This window comes from Scyliorhinus canicula, chromosome 2 (genome assembly GCF_902713615.1).
Source record: "Scyliorhinus canicula chromosome 2, sScyCan1.1, whole genome shotgun sequence".
In the NCBI taxonomy this organism is placed as follows: Eukaryota; Metazoa; Chordata; class Chondrichthyes; order Carcharhiniformes; family Scyliorhinidae; genus Scyliorhinus; species Scyliorhinus canicula.
Window position 1 is genome coordinate 99987995 of NC_052147.1, and position 25231 is coordinate 100013225.

The 25231-nt window shown below is 46.8% G+C and overlaps 1 protein-coding gene across 1 annotated transcript in view; it reads left to right on the forward strand.

The window, feature by feature from the left end:
* The window catches only part of rpap1 (RNA polymerase II associated protein 1), a 145216-nt gene that overhangs the window by 49892 nt on the left and 70093 nt on the right, over positions 1-25231 (forward strand). The window contains 3 exon segments of the mRNA XM_038790256.1: positions 3735-3915; positions 4348-4503; positions 16500-16685. Coding sequence (XP_038646184.1) covers positions 3735-3915; positions 4348-4503; positions 16500-16685 — 523 coding nt within the window.

Consider the following 25231-nt stretch of genomic DNA (forward strand, 5'->3'; position numbering starts at 1 on the left):
GTGAGTCGATGTATTTCTGAACTGATAGAGAACTTGAATGAATGAATCCACAGTGAAATCAGGCAAACGGACGGACACCTGGATCTGAAAGCTTATTTTGCATAAAAGTGTGCTTAAAGACAAGCACCTGAAACAAAGACTCTTGTACCTATTATTTCCACCCTTCTCCTCCCCTCATGTTTGTCTGTCGTGTGTGCGTGCATGTGGTTGTGTTTGAGGGTGGGGGAGGTTAAAGTGGGGGAATTAGGACTTAGATAAACGTTAAGCAGTTGTATTTGCTGCATATTTATTATAGTTCTTGGGATAAATAAACAGTAATTGTGTTTAAATTTGCAAACTTGGTGACTAATTATTGGGCAGCCAAGGGCCAAAGACTTTGGGTATTTATTTTTCTTTTCTTTTTTTGTCGTATGTTTATAAATTTAAAGTGCCCAATTATTTTTTACCAATTAAGGGGCAATTTAGCGTGGCCAATTCACCTACCTGGCACATCTTTGGGTTGTGGGGGCGAAACCCACGCAAACACGGGGAGAATGTGCAAACTCCACACGGACAGTGACCCAGAGCCGGGATCGAACCTGGGACCTTGGGGCCGTGAGACAGCAGAAGTGCTAGCCACTGTGTCGTCCTGGGTATTTTTCTAAGAATTCTTGGTTAATTCACTTATGTTGCGACTCCAGGTCAAGTGCGGCTGGAATTGACCGCACACTAGCCCAGGGTGTTGTAACAATATGTATTAACAATTGGTGTACAGGGCACAATTTCAAAATTTGTGGATGTAACTTGCATTGTGAACCATGAGGAGGTGAGGGTAGAACTTCAAAAGGGCATGAACAGGTTAGTGGAATGGTGCCAGATGAAATTTTAATACAGAGAAGTGTGAAATGATTGATTCTGGTAGAAAGAAAACAGAAATCTAAAAATAGAGGGTACAATTATAAAACGGGTTGTAACATCAGGGGGACTTGGGTGTGTATATGTGTGTGTATATATTATATGCATAAATCATTGGTGGCAAGATAAGTTGAGAGAGCAGTTAATAAAGCAAGGAAGTTAATTAAACACATATAAAACACTTATTTGGTTGTAAATGAACTATTGTGTTCAGCTCTGTATGGAGGCATTGGAGAGAGTGCAGAAAGATTCACGAGAATAGTTCCAGAAATAAGAAACTTCAGTTACGTAGAAACATTGGAGAAGTTGGGACTGTTCTTCTTGGAGAAGAGAAGGCTGAGAGGAGATTTGATAGAGGTGTTCAAAAAGAATGAAGGGTCTGGACAGAGTAGAGAAGGAAAGACTGTTCAAATTGGTGGAAGGATCGAGAACCAGAGGGCACAGGTTGAAGGTAGTTGGCAAAAGAAGCAATGGCGACGTGAGAAGCCTTTTCACACAGCGAGTGGCTCAGATCTGGAATGTGTTGACTAAGTGTGTGGTTGAGGCAGGTTCAATCGAGGCATTCAAATGAGAATTGGATTATTATCTGGAAAAAATTGTAGGGAGACTGGGAAAAGGGAGCTTGATGAATTGCTCCTTCAGAGGGCCAGTATATATACCACAGGTCGAATGGATTCCTGTGCTGTATGGTATTGTGGGACTGGATGCTACACTGGCTTCTCGCCTTTTGAACGTGGGTTTTGATACAGCCTAGACTGTCGCAATAAAATTCGATGCCTGCTGCCTGTAAGAGTCTTACATAAAATGGATTTTGACAATCACAGTTTCTTTGTCAACCTCGGATCACAACTCAAAATTGCCCCAAATTAGGCAGTACTGTCCCCACAACCGATTCAGAACATACTTATCAAAGGCAACTGTTTATACTCTTGTGAGCAAAACAGATGTCCAATTAAACTAAATCAGATGAACTGAGGGACAAGGCAGCTGTTTATATTGGGCCAATGACACTAACCATTCATCAGCCCATTCAATTCCGTTACAAAGGCATGTAAGGCCCATACATAAAGAAGGTTGACTAATTTGGACAGTTCAAAGAGCTCTTTGTGCCTTGCTAAATGTTCACTGTAAAATACCTAATCGTAAGATTAGGTGCTGTTTCTTAAGTTTGTGTTGAGTTTCGGTGGAACATTGCAGCAGGCAGAGGACAGAAATGGGAGTGTAAAAGCAAGGTTACGAATTGAAACGGCAAGCAACAACAGGTCCGGGCCATTCTTGTGGATTGAGTGGAGATCTTCCACAAAGCGGTCGCCCAGTCTGTGTTTGCTCATCCCAGCTTAGAGGTGACTGCATTGTGAGCAGTGAATACAGTAGATGAAATTGAAATAAGTACAAATAAATCACTGCTCCACCTGGAAGGAGTGCTTGGGGCTTTGGACAGTGAGAGAGAGGGGGGGGTAACAGGACAGACGTTGCAGCCTGATTGCATGGGAAGTCACCACGGGAAGAGGATGAGATGGTTCTGGGAGGGAGGGTAGGGAATAAGGGCAGAGGTATAGGAGTCAGGCCAGACACAGTTGAGGGCCCTTTCGACCACGGTTGCAGAAAAGGGAAGACATGTTGGAATTGCCATGCGGAAGATAGCATTGTATGAATGTAGTCCGTTCTCTTCCTACATACATACATGATTCTTCAGATACTCCACGTAATTTCAACAATTTTCAGTTTCCCGGCCCCTCTTCATTATGGATGCCTATGATCTCGACACCTCTACCCCAAAGTCCCGAAGTCCCCAAACACCACCACCCTCCTCCGCCTGGCTGAACTTCTTCTCTCATTGAATGATTTCTCCTTTAACTTGTCTTATTTTCTCCAAATAAAAGATGTTGCTCTGGGTACCTGCATGGGGCATAGTTTTACCTGCCTATGTTGAGCATGCTTTGATCCATTTCTACTCAGACCCCTCCCCCAACTCTTTTTCCAACAAAAAAAACTTGATTAGCAGTAAGGTGCTTCTAAACCAACAAAAATTGCTTTATTTCCACCTTATCCTACTTCTGCACTTCCAATGAATGATCAGCAATTCTGTCCCACAGATGTGCAGGTTAGGAGGATTGACAGGGACAGGGAGTGGGCCGAGGTAGGGTGCCCTTTAGGAGGGGTGAATGGTGGCCTGCTGCACTGTAGGGATTCTATCTCTTGCTGGATAATTCATAATGTTTCATTTGGTTGGTTAGGCAGAGGAGAATCACACAATTTGAGACAGAGTCCTGGTGTATTTTGAGGGGATTTGGGTCCAAACTTGTCACATTCAGGGCTAATACGTGGCAGCTCTTGGTCACACACACAGTTGTACATGAATGGGCTCCCAAATGGAAAAGTGGAGTGAAACCCCAGAATCATTTCAAAAATTAAAATTCAAGATCAATCTGGTTGGAATAAGCCTAAGATTAAGGGGTAAGACATTAAGGACTGAGATGGGGAAGAACCTCTTCTCTCAGAGTTGTGAACTGGTGGAATTCTCTACCACAGAAAGCTGCTGGGGCCAGTTCATTGGATATATTCAAGAGGGAGCTGGATGTGGCCCTTGCAACTAAAGGGATCAAGGGGTGTGAAGAGAAAGCAGGAGTGGGATACTGAATTTGCATGATCTGACATGATCATATTGAATGGTGGTGCAGGTTTGAACGGCCAAATGGCCTACTCCACCTATTTTCTCTGTTTCTATCAAGATGAGTCTAATGGTCCTTCCCACTTGTTATTATCCTGCATTCTTATGAATTGTCCATTTTGCATGACTCCCTGACTTGCTTGTTTTCTGTTTTTATTTTGTTACAAAGGTGAAGCTGGCTTCAGGAAAAAAAAGTATATTTGCCCAGAAACTTGCTGCAAAGAAGGCAACTGAAGCAAATCGGGCAGTGCCCTCTGTCTGCACAGCCAGCCCCTCGACTGGGGTCACAGGGGAGCAAAGGTCAACTCCATCTCAAGTTACAGAAATACCGGAAAAGGGGCACTCACCAGGTGATTTCACGGGAAAGGATTTTGTTACAACGGGCATGTTGAGGGATGGAGCCCTCCGGCAGGGGAGCCTGGTTGTTCCTGGGATTAAATCCTCCCACACTAACAGCAGGGACAGTCTGACCTGTGAAAGTCCTGCAGTGGGCTGCTCTCCAATATGACTGTTTCAAGACTACCTTGAGCTGAATTAACAGGAGTGAAGAGGGTCCAAAGCCACTTGTTGATGTGGGTATCCGTCTTGAATTGGAAATGTGCAGATTAACTTAGTGAGCATTTCCCTGAATTAAAGTACAGATCAGTCATGATCTCATTGAATGGTGGAACAGATTGAGGGACTGAATGGCCTACTCCTACTCTTGTGTTCCTCTAGTGGAGAAATTATTTTGTTTGTGTGGGTTATGTTTTTTAACCATTAATTGTTTCATTTTCTCAAAGGCACAGGTGATGGGAGACAGATATCTGGAGAAAGGCTGGGTGGGGAAATAGGCCCTCAAGAAGCACGGAAGATTCATGAAGAGAATGTAGTCAGGCTGCAGGCCATGTCTAAAAAGGAAATTGAGGAGGAACGCGATAATCTTTTGGCTCGGTTAGGTGAGTGAGAGTATCACTGCTGTCTTCTTTAAACTGGGGCTTTCTTCATTCCAATTTCTTCCTCCAGCCTTCATTTTCCCTCCTTAAGACATGGAGTGTACAAGTGCTGTCAGATTGATAATGGCACTACCTGGCTATTCAACTGTGAAGGGCCTCATCCTCTTTGATATCTGGCATGGATCACGAATGGCAGTCAAAAGCAGGACATCTTGGCTGATGGGTTTTCCCGGTGCCTTTATCTGAGGAGTTCCCTTGGACAATTGCTGTGGCCCAAATGCCTGCTCCTACTAACAGCAAACTAAGATTTGTATGTCCTGGCCAATATTCATACCAACTTCACCAAAACCAATTGTCTGGGCATTATCTCAATGCTGCTTGGGAACTTGCTGTACACAAACTAACTGTTGTGTTTCCTACATTTGTTGACTACAATTCAAAAGTACTTGAATAAAAGCAAATAATGTGGATCCTAGAAATTTGAAATAAAAACAAAATGCTGGAGAAACTCGGTAGGTCTGTGGAGAGAGAAACAGAGTTAACCTTCCAGCCCAATGTGATCCTTCTTTGGAACACTGACATTCTGAAGTAGATCATATTGGACTTGAAATGTTAACTGTTTCTCTCTTCACGGGGAGACGGTGGCATAGTGGGATTGTCACTGGACTAGTAAACTAGAGATCCAGAGTAATGCTCAGAGATCCAGAGTAATGCTCTGCGGACCCAGGTTCAAATCTCACCACAGCAGATGGTGAAATTTGAATTCAATAATATCTATTGATGTCTGTGGGGAGTTTGCACATTCTCCCCATGTCTGCATGGGTTTCACCCCCACAACCCAAGATGTGCAGGTTAGCTGGATTGGCCAAGCTAAATTGCCCCTTAATTGGATACTTTACATTTTTTAACAGTCTAATGATGACCATTAAACCCTTGTCGGTGGTCTTAAAAACCCATCTGGTTTGCTAATGTCCTTTAGGGAAGGAAATCTGCCATCCTTGCCTGGTCTGGCCTACATATGACTCCAGACCCTCAGTAATGTGGTTGATTCTTAACTGCCCCCTCAAGGGCAATAGGGATTGGCAATAAATGCTGGCACAGCCTGTGACGCCTAAGCCCCTTGAACAAATAAAGAAAATGGCGCCAAAGTTTTTTCAGCACTTTCTGTTTTTCCTTCAAAAGCATTTAATTAGCTGCAGGGTGCTTTGGCATGTTCGGAGGTCATGAAAGGCGTTACATAAATGCTTTCCTCTGTTGGCTCTGAGTTCAATTGTGCTCAATTGCAACCCTGGCTGAAGTAAGCTAACCATGCATAAGGGACAAATTAAACCTTTTGCTTATCTAATAAACACAAGTTGCACTTTAGTAATGCCTCATATGAAAGGCTTTGAACATAATTTCCATAATCCCATGATCGCTATGTGTTAGAACGTCGCGCAAAGAGGAGTGAAAATAAAGGGTGACTGAATCTGTTTTTGATGATAGCGCTGGTAGAAGGAGGAGCCAAAACATCAGACGAGCTCTTGGAACAGTGCCATGGCATCATGTAATGTGGCAGAATCTTAGCCAAACTGGAGTCCCAACCTGGATTGTGCATTAAATGCAAGACATAGGTTTTATATAGAAACATAGAAAACAGGAGGAGGAGGCCATTTGGCCCTTCGAGGCTGCCCTGCCATTCATTATGATCATGGCTGATCGCACAACTCAATAGCCTAATCCGACTTTCCCTTCCATATCCTTTGACCCCCTTCTCTCGAAGTGCTATATCTAACTGCTTCGTGAAAACAGACAATGTTTTGGCCTCAACCACTTCCTGTGGTAACACATTCCACAGGCCAACCACTCTCTGGGTGAAGAAATTTCTCCTCATCTCTGTCTAAATGGCCTACTCCATATCCTCAGACTGTGGCCCCTGGTTCCGGACATACCCACCATTGGGAACATCCTTCTTGCGACTACCCGTTCAAGTCTTGTTAGTATTTTATAGGTTTCTGTAAAATCCCCCCTCATTCTTCTGAACTCCAGCGAATACAATCGTAACCGATTCAATCTCTCCTCGTACGTCAGTCCAACCATCCCAGGTATTTGTCAGGCAAACCTTCGCTGCACTCCCTCTGGAACAAGAACATTCTTCCTCAAAGAAGGAAACCAAAACTGTACACAGCATTCCAGGTATGACCTCACCAAGACCTTGTATAATTGTAGCAAGACATCCCTGCTCCTGTACTCTAATCTTGTCGCAATGAAGGCTAGCATACCATTTGCCTTCTTTACCACCTGCTGTACCTACGTGCTTACCTTAAGTGACTGGTGTACAAGGACACCCAGGTCTCATAGCACATTCCTCTCTCCTAATTTATGACCATTCAAATAATAGACTGCCTTCTTGATTTTGCTACCAATGTGGATGACCTCGCATTTCTCCAAATTATCCTTCATCTGCCATTCATTTACCCACTCACTCAACTTGTCCAAATCACACTAAAAGATCTCTGCATCTTCCTCACAGCTCACCCTCCCACCCAACTTGGTGTCATCTGCAAGTTTCTATAGGTATGTGAAGAGAAAAAGATTGGTGAAGACAAATGTAGGTCCCTTACAGTCAGAAACAGGGGAATTTATTTTAAATTTTGATCCCTTATCTAAATCATTGATATATATTTTGAATAGCTGGGATCCTAGCTCTGATCCCTGGGGTACCCTACTAGTCACTACGTGCCAATTTGAAAAAGACCCGTTAATTCCTACTCTTTGTTTCCTGTCTGCCAACCAGTTTTCTATCCATCTCAATACACTAGCCGTAATCCCAGATGCTTTAATTTTACACGCTAATCTCTGAAACAGGACTTTGTCATAAGCCTCTGAAAGCCCAAATAAACCACATCCACTGGCTCCCCTCATCAACTCTACTAGTTACATCCTCAAAGAATTCCAGTAAATTTGTCACCATGATTCCCCTTCATAAATCCATGCTGACTCTGTCTGATCCTACCACTGTTTTCTTAGTGCTCTGCTATAAAATCTTAGATAATAGATCCCAGAATTTTCCCCACTACCGATGTCAGGCTTACTGGTCCATAATTCCCTATTTTCTCTCTACCTCCCTTTTTAAATAGCGGAGTTACTTTTCCAGAGTGTACAGAATCCTGGAAGATGACCATCAATGCATCCACTATTTCTAGAGCCACTTCCGTCTGGGATATAGATTATCAGGCCCGGGAATTCATCAGCCTTCAGTCCCATCAATTTCTCTACTAATATTGATAGTTCTTCCCTTTTGCTAAACCCTACATTACCCAACATTTCTGGTACCTTATTTGTGTCATCATTTGTGAAGGCAGAACCAAAATATGTATTTAGTTGCTCAGCCATTTCTTTGACCCCCATTATAAATTCCCCTGTTTCTGACTGTAAGGGACCTACATTTGTCTTCACCAATCTTTTTCTCTTCACGTACCTATAGAAACTTTCACAGTCAGTTTTTATGTTCCCTACAAGCTTACTCTCGTACTCTGTTTTCCCTTTCTTAATCAACCCTTTGGTCTTTTTTCTCAATTCTGAGCTGCTCCTAATCCTCAGACCTGTTGTTTTTCTTGGCCAATTTGTATGTTTCTTACTTTGATTGAATATTATCTCTAATTTCCCTTGAAAACCAAGGATTCACCACCTTGTTGCAGTTTCCCCCATGAGCTCTTTGAATGTTTGCCACTGCCTATCCACAGTCATCCCTTTAAGTAACATTTTCCAATTGATCAAAGCCAATTCGCGCCTCGGATCATACTTTCCTTTATTAAGATTCAGGACCCTAGTCTCAGAATCAACTACTTCACTCTCCATCCTGATGAAACATTCTATCATATTATGGTTTCACCCCCAAGGGGTCGTGCACAATTCGGCTGTCAATGATTCCATTCTCAATACACAATACCCAGTCTAGTATGGGCTGTTCTCTAGCTGGTTCCTCAATGTGTTGGTCCAGAAAACCACCCCATATACACTCCAGGAATTCCTCTCCCTCACCATCCCTTCAGCCATGTATACATCTGATATATCCAACTATTTGACTACTCTGACTAACATGTGGCACTGGTAGTAATCCTGAGACACTACCTTTTGAGGTCAGACTTCTCAACTTTCTTCTGAACTCTCTATTTTGTGCTTTTAGGACTTCATCCTTTTTTTAACCTATATCGTTTGTGCCAATGTGTACCATAACCACTGGCTGTTCACTGTTATGGGCCAGGGTTTAGAGAGCCCCAAAGTGTATCATGGAGTTCACCTGACCCAAACTTTTAATAGATTGTGGTTATGGGGAGCACGTGGGCCTACCGTATAAGTGTGATGCACCAGAGAACCACAGTACTTTTAAATTAAAACAATGTTAATTTATGAAATGAGTTAACACTTTAGAAACCCACAGTAAACATTTTAACAACTATCAACACCAATAAATCCCCAAAGAATACAGTACTCGATAGATAACCCTTAATAAATTCCCAAACAACATCCGGAAGACAAATGACCCTTTTTAACACCGAGATCAGGTTTAAATTCACTATTGAGAGCAGTCAGCACTTTGAAATCACCCAATTGATTTGGAGGCAGTCTTTAGTTTGCAGAGAGAGATCCTTATGCAGCTCCTTGCTGTGACTGCAGCTATCCAGCTCTCAAAACGAAACTAATCACACCCTGTAGCAGACAGCCTAAAACGAAAGTAAAGCAGACAGACAGCCCAGCTCCATCCACTCTCTGACATCACTGATAAACACCCATTTCTTCAAGGTACTCTCAAATTACATCTCACACCCCCTCCAGAATGTCCTGTAACTGCTCTGAGACATCCTTGATCCTAACACCAAGGAGAACATATCATCCTGGAGTCTCGTTTCTGGCCACAGAAACACCTATCTATTCCCCTTACAACTAAATCCTCAATAGCTATTGCGTTCCGAGGGGCGGCACGTGGCACAGTGGTTAGTACTGCTGCCTACGGCGCGGAGGACCCGGGTTTGAATCCTGGCCCTGGGTCACTGTCCGTGTGGAGTTTGCACTTTCTCGTCTTGTCTGCGTGGGTTTCACCCCACAACCCAAAAATGTGCAGATTAGGTGGATTGGCCATTCTAAATTGTCCATTAATAGGGAAAAAAATAATTTGGCACTCTAAATTTAAAAACAAACTATTGCATTCCTAGACTTTTTCCGAGAGGTCATTCCCCTCAACAGTATCCAAAGCAGTATATCTGTTTTGCAGGGGAATGACCACAGGAAATTCCTGCACTTCCTGCCTATCTCTGTTGCGCTCCCTGGTGGTCACCCATTCCTTCCCTGCCTGTGGAGTCTGAACCTGGGGCATGACCACCTCTCTATAAGTGCTATCTATGACATTTTGCCTCGCTCCAAAGTGTCCTCAGCTGCTGCTCCAGCTCTGAAACTCAGCCATCCAGGAGCTATAGATGGAGACACTTCCTGCACACATACTGACCCTGGGTATTAGAAATGTTCCCGACTTCCCACATGGAACAAAAGGAGCAAACCATGGCTTGGGGCTCTCCTGTCATGACTTACCCCTTTAAATCAAATCGTTGGAAGATGCATGCTATCCAGTTCTCTCGGGCCCTTCTTTCTTGGTCCTCATTACAACTACTTTTGGCCGTTACAGATTTGAAACAAAAAACGTTGTCAAATATAAGTGACAAAAGTAATAAAGATTTGCCGATATTCCCCATGATCCTGGTGTTCGTGCCAGAGGTGTGCATGTTATTTACTGAGCCAGACTGGCATATAGCTTGGTAAAAGGAAATAAATAACTTGCATTTATATAATGCATTTCAGAACTTCAGGATGTCTCAAATCACTTTGTAGCTGATGGAAATCTTTAGAATTAAAAGCTGAAAATGGTGGAAATATTCAACCAGACAGAGGCAGCATCTTTGGCGAGAGTTAAACTTTCAGTCTGATGATCTGTCATCAGACCTGTACTTTATTGTTGTAATATAGGGGACACAACAGCTAATTCATGCACAGAAAGCTCCCACAAATAGCACTGAGATGATGACAAGGTCATCTGTTTTTGGTTGAGGGATAAAAATTGACCAGGACACCAGGGGGAACTTGCTTGTTCTTCTTCAAATAGTGCAATGGGGTCTTTTACATCCATCTGAGAAGGCGGGTCTGATCTTGGTGCATGGTCTCATCTGAAAAATGATACATCCCAACCCATGCAGCATTCCCTCAGCACTGCACTGAACTGCCCTTCTAAATTATGTGTTCAAGCTGTGAGAGTGCGACTTGAACTCTCAACCTTCTGACTCCGAGGCGAGGGAGCTACCACTGAGCAAAGACTGACAACTGGTTAGGTGGATTGGCCATGCTAAATTGCCCGTAGTGTAAGGTTAATGGGGGGATTGTTGGGTTACGGGTATAGGGTGGGTTTGAGTAGGGTGATCATTGCTCGGCACAACATCGAGGGCCGAAGGGCCTGTTCTGTGCTGTACTGTTCTATGTTCTATGTTCTAACTGTGCTATTTGCCATTAACAACCAAGTGATTGTGGAAGCCCATCCTAATTGTTCAATGGGCTTGAAATAGTGACAGCTGTTGTACTTTGTTGTCTTTCATGTATTATTACATTTGATCCCTGGAATATGGCTGAAAGTGATTTTATTATGATGCTAGCTTTGGCTGCCCTTCAAAGCAGGATAGTGCATCGCATGTAGCTCAGGTGCCTCGGGGCGAAGGGTTGGAGTCATAAGCTACGGTCATTCTGGACAGCTAGGAAATTTCTGTGAAAGCTGACGAGTGTGCCAGGCTCCTCGGAGAGGCTGTTAGACTTAAATGATGATGAGGCATTTGCTGTGCTTGAGGGTTGAAAGTGCCAGTTTATACTATGTCAGTTCAGTGTGTTTGCCATTTTGTCAGTGTCTTTATTGAATTTAGTGGGGTTTGATCCATAACTTGCAGTGACTGTCTTCTGGGTTCTGTACAATTTGGCAACACTGAAGTTATCACTCATTTACTAACAGGCACCGGCCCATGAAGGTATTTTTTCTTCTGTCAGTACACGTTGATACCATTTTTCATTAGTTGGTATGTTGATGTGATTTATTAATTGGGGACAGTATGTTAAAACTATTCATCGGGTATTAGATTGCATGGTGAGGCCATTTATTCACTTGCCAGAACACCCTCACTACGATTTAACCAGCTATTGTCATTGCATGTTGTTCCTAGATTGATGGGCATTCCACATTGGTGTATTCATCGGAGGGCATTACACAGTAATATTTCTTTTTTTTTAATATAATTTTTATTGGAATTTTTTACAGAAAATATAAAACATAACGACAAACAATGAAATGCAATAAAATAACCCATAATAACTGTAACACCCCCAGACCGTATCGACGCATGTATCACATCCCCCACCCCCCCAACCCCAATGAACAACAAAAGAACTTAAAAATAAATTTAAATTAATAAACAAACATAGTCATCGTCCCCTGCCCCCCCCCCCCACCTTTTCCCTCCCCCTTCCCCCCCGGGTTGCTGCTGCTACTGTCCCCGTACCCTATCGTTGAGTCAGAAAGTCGAGAAAAGGTTGCCACCGCCTAAAGAACCCTTGTACCGGCCCTCTCAGGGCGAATTTGACCTTCTCTAGCTTAATGAAACCCGCCATGTCATTGATCCAGGTCTCCACGCTTGGGGGCCTCGCATCCTTCCATTGTAGCAAGATCCTTCGCCGGGCTACTAGGGACGCAAAGGCCAGCACACCGGCCTCTTTCGCCTCCTGCACTCCTGGCTCCACCCCAACCCCAAAAATCGCGAGTCCCCATCCTGGCTTGACCCTGGATCCCACCATCCTCGACACCGTCCTCGCCACCCCCTTCCAGAACTCCTCCAGTGCCGGGCATGCCCAGTACATATGGGTATGGTTCGCTGGACTCCCCGAGCACCTGACACACCTGTCTTCACCCCCAAAGAACCTACTCATCCTCGTCCCAGTCATGTGGGCCCGGTGCAGCACCTTGAATTGGATGAGGCTAAACCGCGCACACGAGGAGGAAGAATTAACCCTCTCCAGGGCATCAGCCCATGTCCCGTCTTCGATCTGTTCCCCCAGTTCCCCCTCCCACTTAGCTTTCAGTTCATCTACTGACGCCTCCTCCACCTCCTGCATAACCTTGTAGATATCAGATATCTTCCCCTCTCCGACCCAGACCCCCGAAAGCACCCTGTCGCTCACCCCCCTCGCGGGAAGCGAAGGGAATCCCTCCACCTGCCGCCTAGCAAATGCCTTTACCTGCAGATACCTGACATGTTCCCCGGGGGGAGCCCAAATTTCTCCTCCAACTCCCCCAGACTCGCAAACCTCCCATCAATAAACAGGTCCCTCAGCTGTCTGATGCCAGCTCTGTGCCAACCCTGAAATCCCCCATCAATGTTCCCCGGGACGAACCTATGGTTCCCCCTTAACGGAGCCTCCATCGAGCCCCCCACTTCTCCCCTATGTCGCCTCCACTGCCCCCAAATCTCGAGGGCAGCCGCCACCACCGGATTCGTGGTATACCTCGCAGGAGGGAGCGGCCACGGCGCCGTTACCAGGGCCCCCAGGCTTGTATCTCCACAGGACGCCCTCTCCATCCGTTTCCATGCTGCCCCCTCCCCCTCCATTACCCACTTGCGCACCATCGACACATTGTCCGCCCAATAATACCCCGAGAGATTGGGTAACGCCAGCCCCCCCCCCCCATCTCTACCCCGCTCCAAGAAGACCCTCTTCACCCTCGGGGTCCCATGCGCCCAAACAAAGCTCATGATGCTGCTAGTCAGCCTTCTAAAAAAGGCCCTAGGGATAAAGATGGGCAAACACTGAAAAAGGAACAAGAACCTCGGGAGAACTGTCATTTTGACGGACTGCACTCTACCCGCCAATGATAGCGGCACCATGTCCCACCTTTTAAATTCCTCCTCCATCTGCTCCACCAGCCTGGTAAAATTAAGCTTATGGAGAGTCCCCCAACTCCTGGCCACCTGCACCCCCAGGTATCTGAAACTCTTCACTGCCCTCTTAAATGGGAGTCTCCCAATTCCCTCCTCCTGATCACCCGGGTGTACTACAAATACCTCACTCTTGCCTAAATTTAACTTATAGCCCGAGAAGCCCCCAAATTCCGCTAACAGCTCCATCAGCCCCGGCATTCCCCCTTCTCGATCCGCCACATACAACAGCAGGTCGTCCGCATACAGCGATACACGATGTTCCTCCCCACCCCGCACCAGACCCCTCCATCTCCCTGAATCCCTCAACGCCATAGCCAAAGGTTCAATCGCCAGTGCAAAGAGCAAGGGGGACAGGGGGCACCCCTGCCTGGTCCCACGGTAGAGCCTAAAGTACTCCGATCTCCTTCCATTGGTAACTACACTTGCCATCGGAGCCATGTAGAGCAGCCTCACCCATTTGATGAATCCCTCCCCGAATACGAACCGCTCCAGCACCTCCCACAGGTACCCCCACTCAACTCTATCAAACGCTTTCTCCGCATCCAGCGCCACCACTATCTCCGCCTCCCCCTCCACTGCCGGCATCATAATAACATTTAGCAGTCTCCGCACATTCATGTTGAGCTGCCGTCCCTTGACAAATCCTGTCTGATCCTCGTGTATCACCCCTGGCACACAGTCCTCTATCCTGGTGGCCAGGATCTTCGCCAGCAACTTAGCGTCAACATTGAGGAGCGAGATAGGCCTGTATGATCCACACTGCAAGGGGTCCTTATCCCGCTTCAGGATCAGAGAGATCAGTGCCCGCGACATCGTCGGGGGCAAAGCCCCCCCCTCCCATGCCTCATTGCAGGCTCGCACCAACAGGGGGCCCACCAAATCCGCATACTTTTTATAGAATTCCACCGGGAACCCGTCCGGCCCCGGCGCCTTACCTGACTGCACTTGTCTAATCCCCCTGACTGGCTCCTCCAACTCAATCGGCGCCCCCAGCCCCTCTACCAGCTCCTCTTGAACCCTTGGGAACCATAGCCTGTTCATGAAGCTCTCCATCCCCCCTCTCCCCATCGGAGGTTCTGACCGGTACAGTTCCTCGTAGAAGTCCCTAAAGACCCCATTTACTTCTGTCCCCTTCTGCACTACATTCCCACCCCTATCCGTCACTCCACCAATTTCCCTAGCCGCATCTCGCCTGGGGAGCTGATGCGCCAACATCCTGCTCGCCTTCTCCCCATACTCATATACCGCGCCCTGCGACCTTCTCCACTGTGTCTCCGCCTTTCTGGTGGTCAACAAGTCAAATTTGGCCTGCAAACTACGCCGTTCCCCCAGCAACCCCTCCTTCGGTGCCTCCGCGTATCTCCTGTCCACATCCAGGAGCTCCCCCACCAGTCTCTCCCTCTCCTTCCTCTCCCTCCTTGCCCTATGGGCCCGGATGGTGATCAGCTCCCCCCGGATCACTGCTTTCAGAGCCTCCCAGACCATCCCCACCCGGACCTCCCCCGTGTCGTTGGTATCAAGATACCCCTCAATACTTCTCCGAACCCTCTTACACACCTCCTCATCAGCCAGCATCCCCACATCCAAGCGCCAGAGCGGGAGCTGGTCCCGCGCCTCCCCCATCTCCAGATCAACCCAGTGCGGAGCATGGTCTGAAATTGCTATGGCCGAATACTCGGCATCCTGCAATTACACAGTAATATTATTTATTCATTCAACATTACATGTGATTTATTCATTGAACATTTCTCGTTGGTGTTTGGGTACTGCATATTTTTTCGTATCCACTGGGCATGGTTGTGGTTTGTTCATTGGGCGTTGCACAGTGCTATTTGGACATTGTAACTTTACATGTTAGTATAATATTCACAGGAGTCCCCAGATGACTTGAACACAGGTTTATTCTGTCAGTGAAAAACAAGGCCCTAACCCGGCGTGCAGTACAATAGTCCCATCTGGGACCATCCGAAGTGCACGGTCCAAACCTGGCAGGCTTTTAACTGCCCGGTTCAACGGGCCCCAACTGCTAGGCATCTGCCCCTCAGCGGGGGGAGCTCGTATTCCACGAGTCTCACGGGGAGATTACTGGGTTGGCCCCGTGGATCTCGTGAGGGTCATTACAAGTTAATTTCTCAATTTGACTGTGTATGAGGTCGGAATGTGGGCGGCACGGTGGCACAGTGTTCAGCACTGCTGCCTCACAACGCCAGGGACCCAGGTTCAATTCCGGTCTCGGGTGACTGTCTGTGTGGAGTTTGCACTTTCTCCCCATGTCTGCATGGGTTTCCTCCAGGTACTCCAGTTTACTCTCACAGCCCAAAGATGTGCAAGTTAGGTGAATTGGCCATGATCGATTGCCCCATCGATTTCCAAAAGGTTAAGTTAGGTGGGGTTACTGGGTTAAGGGGATAGGGATAAAGTACCCTTCCTGAATTTTGGTGCACTCTTTTTTTTGTTTTTAAATTTAGTGTACACAATTTATAATTCGGGAAATTTAGTGTGGCCAATCCACCTAACCTGCACATCTTTGAGTTGTGGGGGTGAAACCCACGCAGGCAGGGGGGAATATGCAAACTCCACACATGGGTCGGTGCAGACTCAATGGGCTGATGACCTCCTTCTGCACTGTAGTGATTCTATGATTGTAAACCATAATTGTAAGCATCTATATAATAATTTTTATTGTCACAAGTAGGCTTACATTTACACTGCAATGAAGTTACTGTGAAAAGCCCCTAGTCACCACATTCCGGCGCCTGTTCGGTACACTTGAGGGAGAATTCAGAATGTCTAAATTACCTAAACATGTCTTTCGGGGCTTGTGGGAAGAAACCGGAGCACCCGGAGGAAACCCATTGACTAATATTTTGTGTTGAGGGTTAAATTGTCAGCAAATACCATCACTGTTTCTATTCCAAAAGCAAACAAATAACTTGTCCTTCCCTCTTGCAAACATAGGGTTAACTTGTTTTATCCCTCCACTTCCTGTTTAACTAGATCCAAATTTGGTAGCTTTTCTAAAATCAAGAAAGTCTGGGAAAAGCTGCAGCAAAGGCACCAAAGACGAACTGGAAACAAGTGGTGCAGAAAAGAGGCACGAGGATAAGCAGAGGCAATCTCGTTCAGACACAGGATCACAGGCCAGTCCTACCAAGGAAGAACTAATGGATCAGAAACCTACAGGTAAAAAGCTCAGCAAGAGAGATTTAATAATAGTGTTCAAAATCATGAAAACGTAAACAAGGAGTAAGTATTTCCATTGGCAGAAGGGTCAATAATCAGAAACCACAGATCCAAAGTAATTGACAAAATAGCCAGAGGGGCGATGAGAACTGTTTGGAGCAGCGAGTTGTGATGATCAGGAATGTGTTGCCCGAAAGAGTGGAAGCAGACTCGGTTGTAATTTTCAAAATGGAATTTGATCCGTGCTTGAATGGGAGAAAAATTTAGGGCTACAGGGAAAGAGCAATGAAGTGGGAATAACGACATAGTTCTTTCAAAGAGTGGCAATGGGTCAAATGGCCTCCTGTGCTGAATGATTCTGAGACCGAGAGGCATCAATTAGAACTAATGCATGTTTAAATCCTCACCTGTCAACCTTGCCCCCTCCATCCGAACTCTCCTGTCATCTACTGTACCTTCGGCTGCCAATTTTTTGATATTGCCAGTATTTATTATCTATCCCTGAGAGCCTTTGGGAAGGTGGCGGTACACTGCCTTCTTGAAGCAATGCAGTCCATGTGGTGTAGGAACACCAACAAGTGATGGTACGAAGGGAATTTCAGCATTTTGATCCAGTGAAAGTGAAGGAATGCTGTTATAGTTGATGTGCGACTTGGGAGGGGAGCTTGCAGATGGTGGTAGCCCCATGCATCTGCTGTCCTTGTCCTTCTTGGTGGTAGAGGTTGTGGGTTGAAAGATGCTGTCCAAGGAGTGTACTCATGCCAACAAAGGATGGCCCGCTCCCGCCCAGACTGGCAGTGGCCCTGTCTCCCAGTAGCAGCTGATGGAGTTAGCTCAAACATGTATAAAATTGCATAGCACGACATCCAATGTACTGCATGGCAGCTGACTGTATGGTTTGGTTCATCTGCTCCATACTGACTTCACATGAGCCTTTTCACACTCCATCTCACCACGTCAACATGACCTTCTGTTCCTTTCTCCTTCTTTCACCTATTTAACTCTCTTATCTCAAGCTGAATACAAAAAATAGAAAGTTACACGTCAGTTGTGTAAAGACTTGGTTAGAACTCACTGGGAGTACTGTATTTAGTTTGAGGCACCACACCGAAGGAAGAATTCATTAGCTTTGGAGGGACGACAGGCAGATTAAGGGAAATTATGCACGGGCTGAAAGGGTTAAACTACGAGGATAGAGTTTGTGCAAACCTGGTCTGTATTTGCTTAAGCTTGATGTTAAAAATACCTTCACTAGCAGAGAAAACAATTTATTTTAACAACCTGCAGTGCTGACATGATTTTATTTCCAATACAACACCGCTTTTGCCCAAAAGAAACGAATACTGAGGACATTGTAGCTGGTTGAAATTGATGTTATTGCAAATAGTTAACAGTTTTTACTTTTTGACTGTTGTAAGTGCAGCCAAATTTAAAAGTGGATGTTTTAGGTGGTGGAGACTGATTTTGAGTTGGGTGATGGATTTCAGGAAGTCAGGAGCTTGGGGTGATGCGAGTTGGGTGTCTGAGATGGAGTGATTTATGAGTAATAGAACTGGAGGGATAGATGCTCTAATGCTGCTGAGTTATAGAACGAGGTTTTCACTCAACGCCCTTTCACTGATACAGAATTAAAATCAGGCCCATGGTATGTGCCACAGCTGCAAGCAAAATAAATTCAGCAAATAGCAATCCACGAACAATCACCCAACACTTAGGAGGTCAAATCATAGGCTCAGGATCATTGGATAGGCCCTTCCAACTGTACGGGCAGGAAGCGACAGTACCTTTAAAATGTTAAAAATATGAAGGACTCAGCAAGCTTATTGATTTATTTTGATGGATTAAAATTCTACTTTCTCAACATGCCGCTCAGTTGCATCTCTTTCCTGAAATACACTGTACCGATTTTCACTGTTCTTGATTATTTTAACCTCTCTTGTTTCTTTTTTATTCATGTGATATGGACAGTACTGGCTGAGCCAGCATTTATTGTCCATTGCTAATTGCCTTTGAGAAAATGGCAGTGACTTGCTGCATTGAACTGCTGCAGTCCATATGGTACAAGGGCACTTACACTGCTGTTTGGGAGTGAGTTCCAGAATCTTGATCTGGCAACAGTGAAGGAGTATTGATATAGTTCTAAGTCAGGAAGGTGCATGGTTTGGAGGGGAGTTTTCAGGCTGTGGCCCATTTGTCTGCAGCTCTTGTCCTTCCAGGTGGTAGAGGATGAGTGTTTGGAAGGTTTCGTCAAAGGAGCCTTTGCGAGTTGCAGCACTGCATCTTGTCGATGACTGCTGCCACTGTGTGCCAGTAATGGGGGATTAAATGTCTATCCATGTCCCTTTGAAGGCTCCCTGCAACATACTCTCCTATCTTTGTGTCATCAGCAAATTTAGCAACTATAATTTGGTCACTTCATCCAAGTCATTGATATAAATTGTAAATAGTTGATGCCCCAGCACTGGCCCCTGTGGCACTTCATTTGTCACATATTGCCAATCTGGAAAAAAAAACCATTTATGCCTAGTCTCTGTTTCCTGGTAGCAAACCAATCCACTATTCATGCTAATATGTTACCTCTTATTTTGTGTGGTGATTTTTGATGGGGCACATTGTCAAATGCCTTCTGAAAATCTAAATATAGCACATCCACAGGTTCCTCTTTATTGCTTGGCACTTAGATTCATTAGTCAAACATTTAATAAACATAAATTTAGAGTATCAATTCTTTTTTTTCCAATTAAGGGACAATTTAGTGTCATCAATCCACCTACACTGCACATCTTTGGGTTTAAGGAACAAAGAACAAAGAAAAGTACAGCACAGGAACAGGCCCTTCGCCTTCCAAGCCCGTGCCAACCATGCTGCTCTCTAAACTAAAATCTTTGACACTTCCTGGGTCTGTATCCCTCTATTCCCATCCTATTCATGTATTTGTCAAGATGCCCCTTAAATGTCACTATCGTCTTTGCTTCCACCACCTCCGGCAGCGAGTTCCAGGCATCCACTACACTCTGTGTAAAAAAAAAAAAACTTGCCTCGTACATCTCCTCTAAACCTTGCTCCTCGCACCTTAAACCTATGCCCCCTAGTAATTTACCCCTCTACCCTGGGGAAAAGCCTCTGACTATCCACCCTGTCTATGCCCCTCATAATTTTGTAGACCTCTATCAGGTCGCCCCTCAACCTCCGTCGTTCCAGTGTGAACAAACCGAGTTTATTCAACCGCTCCTCATAGCTAATGCCCTCCATACCAGGCAACATCCTGGTAAATCTCTTCTACACCCTCTATGAAGCCTCTACATCCTTCTGGTAGTGTGGCGACCAAAATTGAACACTACTCCAAGTGTGGCGTAACTAAGGTTCTATACAGCTGCAACATGACTTGCCAATTCTTATACTCAATGCCCCGGCCAATGAAGGCAAGCATGCTGTATGCCTTCTTGACTACCTTCTCCACCTGTGTTGCTCACTGTGAGGGTGAGACCCACACAGACACGGGGAGAATGTGCAAACTCCACACCGACAGTGACCTGGGGCCGGGATCGAACCCCGGTCCTTTGCGCCGTAGGCAGCAGTGCTAACCACTGCGCCACTGTGCCACGCCACATTGGTCAAACATGATTTCCTTCTCACAAACCATGCTGACTCTGCCTGATTGCATTGAAGTTTTGTATGCAAGCCTTTTCTAAAGAATGTTACTATTTTTTCATAATTTAGACCCCCACCAAAACTCTTCTTGCACCTCTCCGAACACGCACCAAGTCCCATTCACCCATCACCCCTGTGCCTACTGAGCTATGAAGACTCCCTGTCTGGCAACGTCTTACTTTCTCATCCTTGTGTTCAAATCTTTCTATGACTTCACTCCTCCCTAACTCTCGAATCTCTGCCAATCTTACAACCCTCTGAGATCCCTGCATTCCTCTGACTCTTGCACATGCCCTAATTTTTCTTTTGCTCCAACGTTGGAGGCCGTGTCGCCAGTTGCCTTGGCCCTCATTTCTGGAACTCTCACCCTAAACCTTTCTGTAGGTTCACACCTCTCTCCTCCTTTAAGCCGCTCCTTAAATCCTATTTCTATGATCAAGGTTATGTCACTTCTCCTAATGATTAATGTCAACATTGGACTGATTTATAATAATCTTTATTGTCACAAGTAGGCTTACATTAACACTGCAATAAAGTTGCTGTGAAAAGCCCCTTGCCACATTCCGGCGCCTGTTTGGGTACTCGGAGGGAGAATTCTGAATGCCCAATTCACCTAACAGCACATCTTTCGGGACTAGTGGAAGGAAACCGTAGCACCCGGAAAAACCCACCCAGGCACGGGAAGAGCGTGCAGACCACGCACAGACAGTGACCCAAGCTGGGAATCGAACCTGGGTACCTGGTGCTGTGAAGCAGCAATGCTAACCACTGTGCTACCGTGCCACCCATTTGCCCTGTGGCATACCTGAAGACATTTTTACTGCATTAAAGGCACTACAGTATATAATGCAATATTTTGTCTCAAATCTCATAATAGAAAGGCAATATTTTGAATCAAATCCTGTCACTAAATGCTTGGTAAACACGAGACAGAACTCTGAACCCCAGCAGCGTCAGATTTGAACAGTAGGGATTATGTCATGGTTTCCCCGGATAAATTTCAGTTCATTACCTGCCAGTTTTTAGGATTCCTAACAATATTTAAACATCAGCTACAACAGTATAACTGTGCCAAGTCCTTTTGTCCTCAGGGCTGAGACTCTGAGGTTGAGATACTGATGGGTATTGATTGGACCAGTCATGCTAAGATCAATTAGAATGAAGGATGTTGCTGAGGATATCAAATAGAAGATGCAGAAGATCCTGCCACTTGGGCCCCCAGCCAATGAGCAGACAGTCCCGTTCCTGATTATGTAATGTAACCTAAGCTCAGAGAGAGCTTTTGTATTTGGAGACATTCTCTTTAAGAAACTAATTTAGATGGCACTTAGCACTGAGTACAATCATGGGGTTCTTTAATTCTGCTTTTGAACTTTAGATTCTTCGAAGTTTTCGTGGGTAAATGTACTTAAAAGAGGGAGGGTTCGGCATTCCTCAGGGGCACTGCATTGAACCACCCCCACCCCCCTCCCAAATCATCCTCCATCTAACCTCATCCATCCCTCTTTTCCCCGCCCCCACACCTGGGGTAAACGCAGAACCTAAACCGCACTGTAAATCTGTGCCAGTGCACAGGGGGATCAAATAGCTCTGGAACAAAGGGCAGGATGAAGAGAATGTGAGAGAGAGAGAGAGGAGAAAGGGGGAGAGAGGAGAAAGAGGCCCAGGGGGTGGGGAGGCAGAATTAATCCAAATTCCTGCTTATTTCCTCAGACTCTTCAAAAGGTTGTTTCTCCCCAGGATTAGAAAAGGTGCCTTGATAATTATTATTTTTTTATAGAACCCTTGTATTGATCCTCTCAGGGCAAATTTGACCCTCTCCAATTTTATAAATCCCGCCATATCACTGATCCAGGTCTCTACACTTGGGGGCCTTGCATCCTTCCACTGTAGCAGAATCCTTCGTCGGGCTACTAGGGACGCAAAGGCCAGGACACCGGCCTCTTTCGCCTCCTGCACTCCCGGCTCTACCGCAACTCCAAAAATCGTGAGTCCCCACCCTGGTTTGACCCTGGATCCAACCACCCTCGACACCGTCCCCGCCACCCCCTTCCAGAATTCTTCCAGTGCTGGGCATGTCCAGAAAATATGGGCGTGGTTCGCTGGACTCCCCAAACATCTGGTGCACCTGTCCTCACCCCCAAAGAACCTACTCATCCTAGTCCCGGACATGTGGGCCCGGTGCAGCACCATAAATTGGATGAGACTAAGCCTCGCACATGAGGAGGAAGAGTTGACTCTCTCCAAGGCATCCGCCCAAGTCCCGTCCTCTATCTGCTCCCCAAGTTCCTCCTCCCATTTAGCCTTCAGCTCCTCCACTGACGACTCCTCCACCTCCTGCATTACCTTATAGATGTCAGACACCTTCCCCTCTCCGACCCATACCCCCGAAAGCACTCTGTCCATCGTCCCCCGCGACGGCAGCAGAGGGAAACTCTCTACCTGTCGCCTAGCAAACGCCTTTACCTGCAAGTATCTGAACATGTTCCCTTGGGGAAGGCCAAATTTATCTTCCAGTTCCCCCAGGCCCGCAAACCTCCCGCCAATAAACAGGTCCCTCAATTTGCTGATGCCCGCCCTTTGCCACCCCCTAAATCCCCCATGCTTGTTCCCTGGGATGAACCGATGGTTGCCACCCAGTGGAGCCTCCATCGAGCCCCCTGTTTCCCCCCAATGCCGTTTCCACTGTCCCCAGATTCTGCGCTGTGAATTATAAAGGCAGAACCCAGAAACTTTGCCAAAAGTTTTTCCCTCTCTCTCCGCGCGTTTTTCCTGTTGTTGTGAAACTGACCTGAAATCGCAGAGGATGAAGCTGAAATAGACAAATCCAGACACATCTCCCACCCCGGGATCCCAGCATTTCCCTCTGCATTCTACCCAGGCAATATTCCTGGGTTTAGGCAGATTGCAATATACTCACCAAAGCCCTGCTCTCAGCCAGAGGACGGACGGGACTCCCTCTCTCTGTCTCTCTCTCTCTCTCTGTCTGTCCCCACAATCTCCCACAAGCTGGGAGAAAGGGGAGCCTTGAGGAAGATCTGCTGATGCCCCCATCCAATGGATGCCCGGGGCCAACGCACCGTCGCCCCCCCCCTGCACGCCGCTGCCCCCTACCCCAACCCCCTACCCCTACCCCCCCCACCCCCACCCCCCACCTCCACTCACCCCCACCTCCACTCACCCCCCCCTCCCACACAAACGCCGGGACTCTCTCTCTCTTCCCCCCCCCCCCCCCCAAAACGCCGGGACTCTCTCTCCCGCCCCCCACACAAACGCCGGACTCTCTCTTTCCCCCCCCCCACATAACGCCGGACTCTCTCTCTCCCCCCCCCCCCCCAAAACGGCGGACTCTCTCTTCCCCCCCCCCACACAAACCCCGGGACTCTCTCTCCCCCCCCCCCCCACACAAACGCCGGGACTCTCTCTCTCCCCCCCCCCCCCCCAACACAACGCCGGGACTCTCTCTCCCCCCCCCACACAAACGCCCGGACTCTCTCTTCCCCCCCCCCACACAAACGGCGGGACTCTCTCTCCCCCCCCCCCCCCAAACGCCGGGACTCTCTCTCTCCCCCCCCCTCCCCCAAACGCCGGGACTCTCTCTTCCCCCCCCCCCCAAACGCCGGGACTCTCTCTCTCTCTCCCCCCCCCCTCCCCCCAACGCCGGGATTCTCTCTCTTCCCCCCCCCCCCCCCCAAAAGCCAGTACTCTCTCTCTCCCCCCCCCCCCCCTCAAACGCCGGGACTCTCTCTCTTCCCCCCCCCCCCCAAAAGCCAGTACTCTCTCTCTCCCCCCCCCCCCCCCCAAACGCCGGGACTCTCTCTCCTCCCCCCCCCCCAAAACACAAACGCCGGGACTCGCCACTTCCGCAGCGGGTGAAACTGACGCGTATCGTGTCAGTCCGCTGCTGGCCCTTTCGGGAACGGAGATTAACGGCTTAAAAGAAGGCCCCGACGCCGGAGTCATCCGCACCGCTTTTGCCCGCCGGAAATGGGCGTCACGTCGGTCCGCGGAGAATTTCGCCCCAGGTTCGATCCCGGCTCTGGGTCACTGTGCGTGTGGAGTTTGCACATTCTTCCCTTGTTTGCGTGGGTTTCGCCCCAACAACCCAAAGATCTGCAGGGTAGGTGGATTGGCCACGCTAAATTGCCCCTTAATTGGTAAAAATGAATTGGGTACTCTAAATTAAAAAAAAATAGCACATTTGAAAGCTTTAGGTCATTTCAAACGGCTTCACAGATAACAAAGTACATAGGTGCAGCTACTGTTGTAATATGAAAAACACAGCCGACTTGTGCATAGCAACCCCCCATAAAGACAAAATACTGCGGATGCTGGAATCTGAAACTAAAACAGAAAATGCTGGAAAAACCCGGGTGTGGCAGCATTTATGGAAAGGGAAAATAAAACTAATATTTCGAGTTCGTATGATTCTTTAGAGCTAAAGAGAGGGAGGTATGTGATGGATTGTATACTGTATGAGAGGGGATGGAGCAAAATGGAAGGTCAGTAATTTATGGGAGCTAGGAGAGATTGTAACAAAGATGTATAAGTCACTCGACAGAGGAAATGTTAATGGTAGGAGAAGGTGCCAGTAGTTGCATAAAGATAAGATATCAGAACGTGTTAATGGGAGAATAAAGGTCAGTGCTCAGTGAAAACAAAATTTAATAACAAGCGACAAATGACCCAGTGGATGTGGTTTGCATGAGTACAAAAAATATTTTGGATATATAAAAAAGGGTCAACTTGGAGGAGAAAAATCACAGTCTAAAGTTGTTGAACTCAGTGTTGAGCCTTGAAGGCTGTAACGTGACTAATCAGAAGATGAGATGCTGCTCTTTAACTTGCACTGGGCTTCACTGGAGCATTGTAGCAGGCCAAAGATGGACATGTGG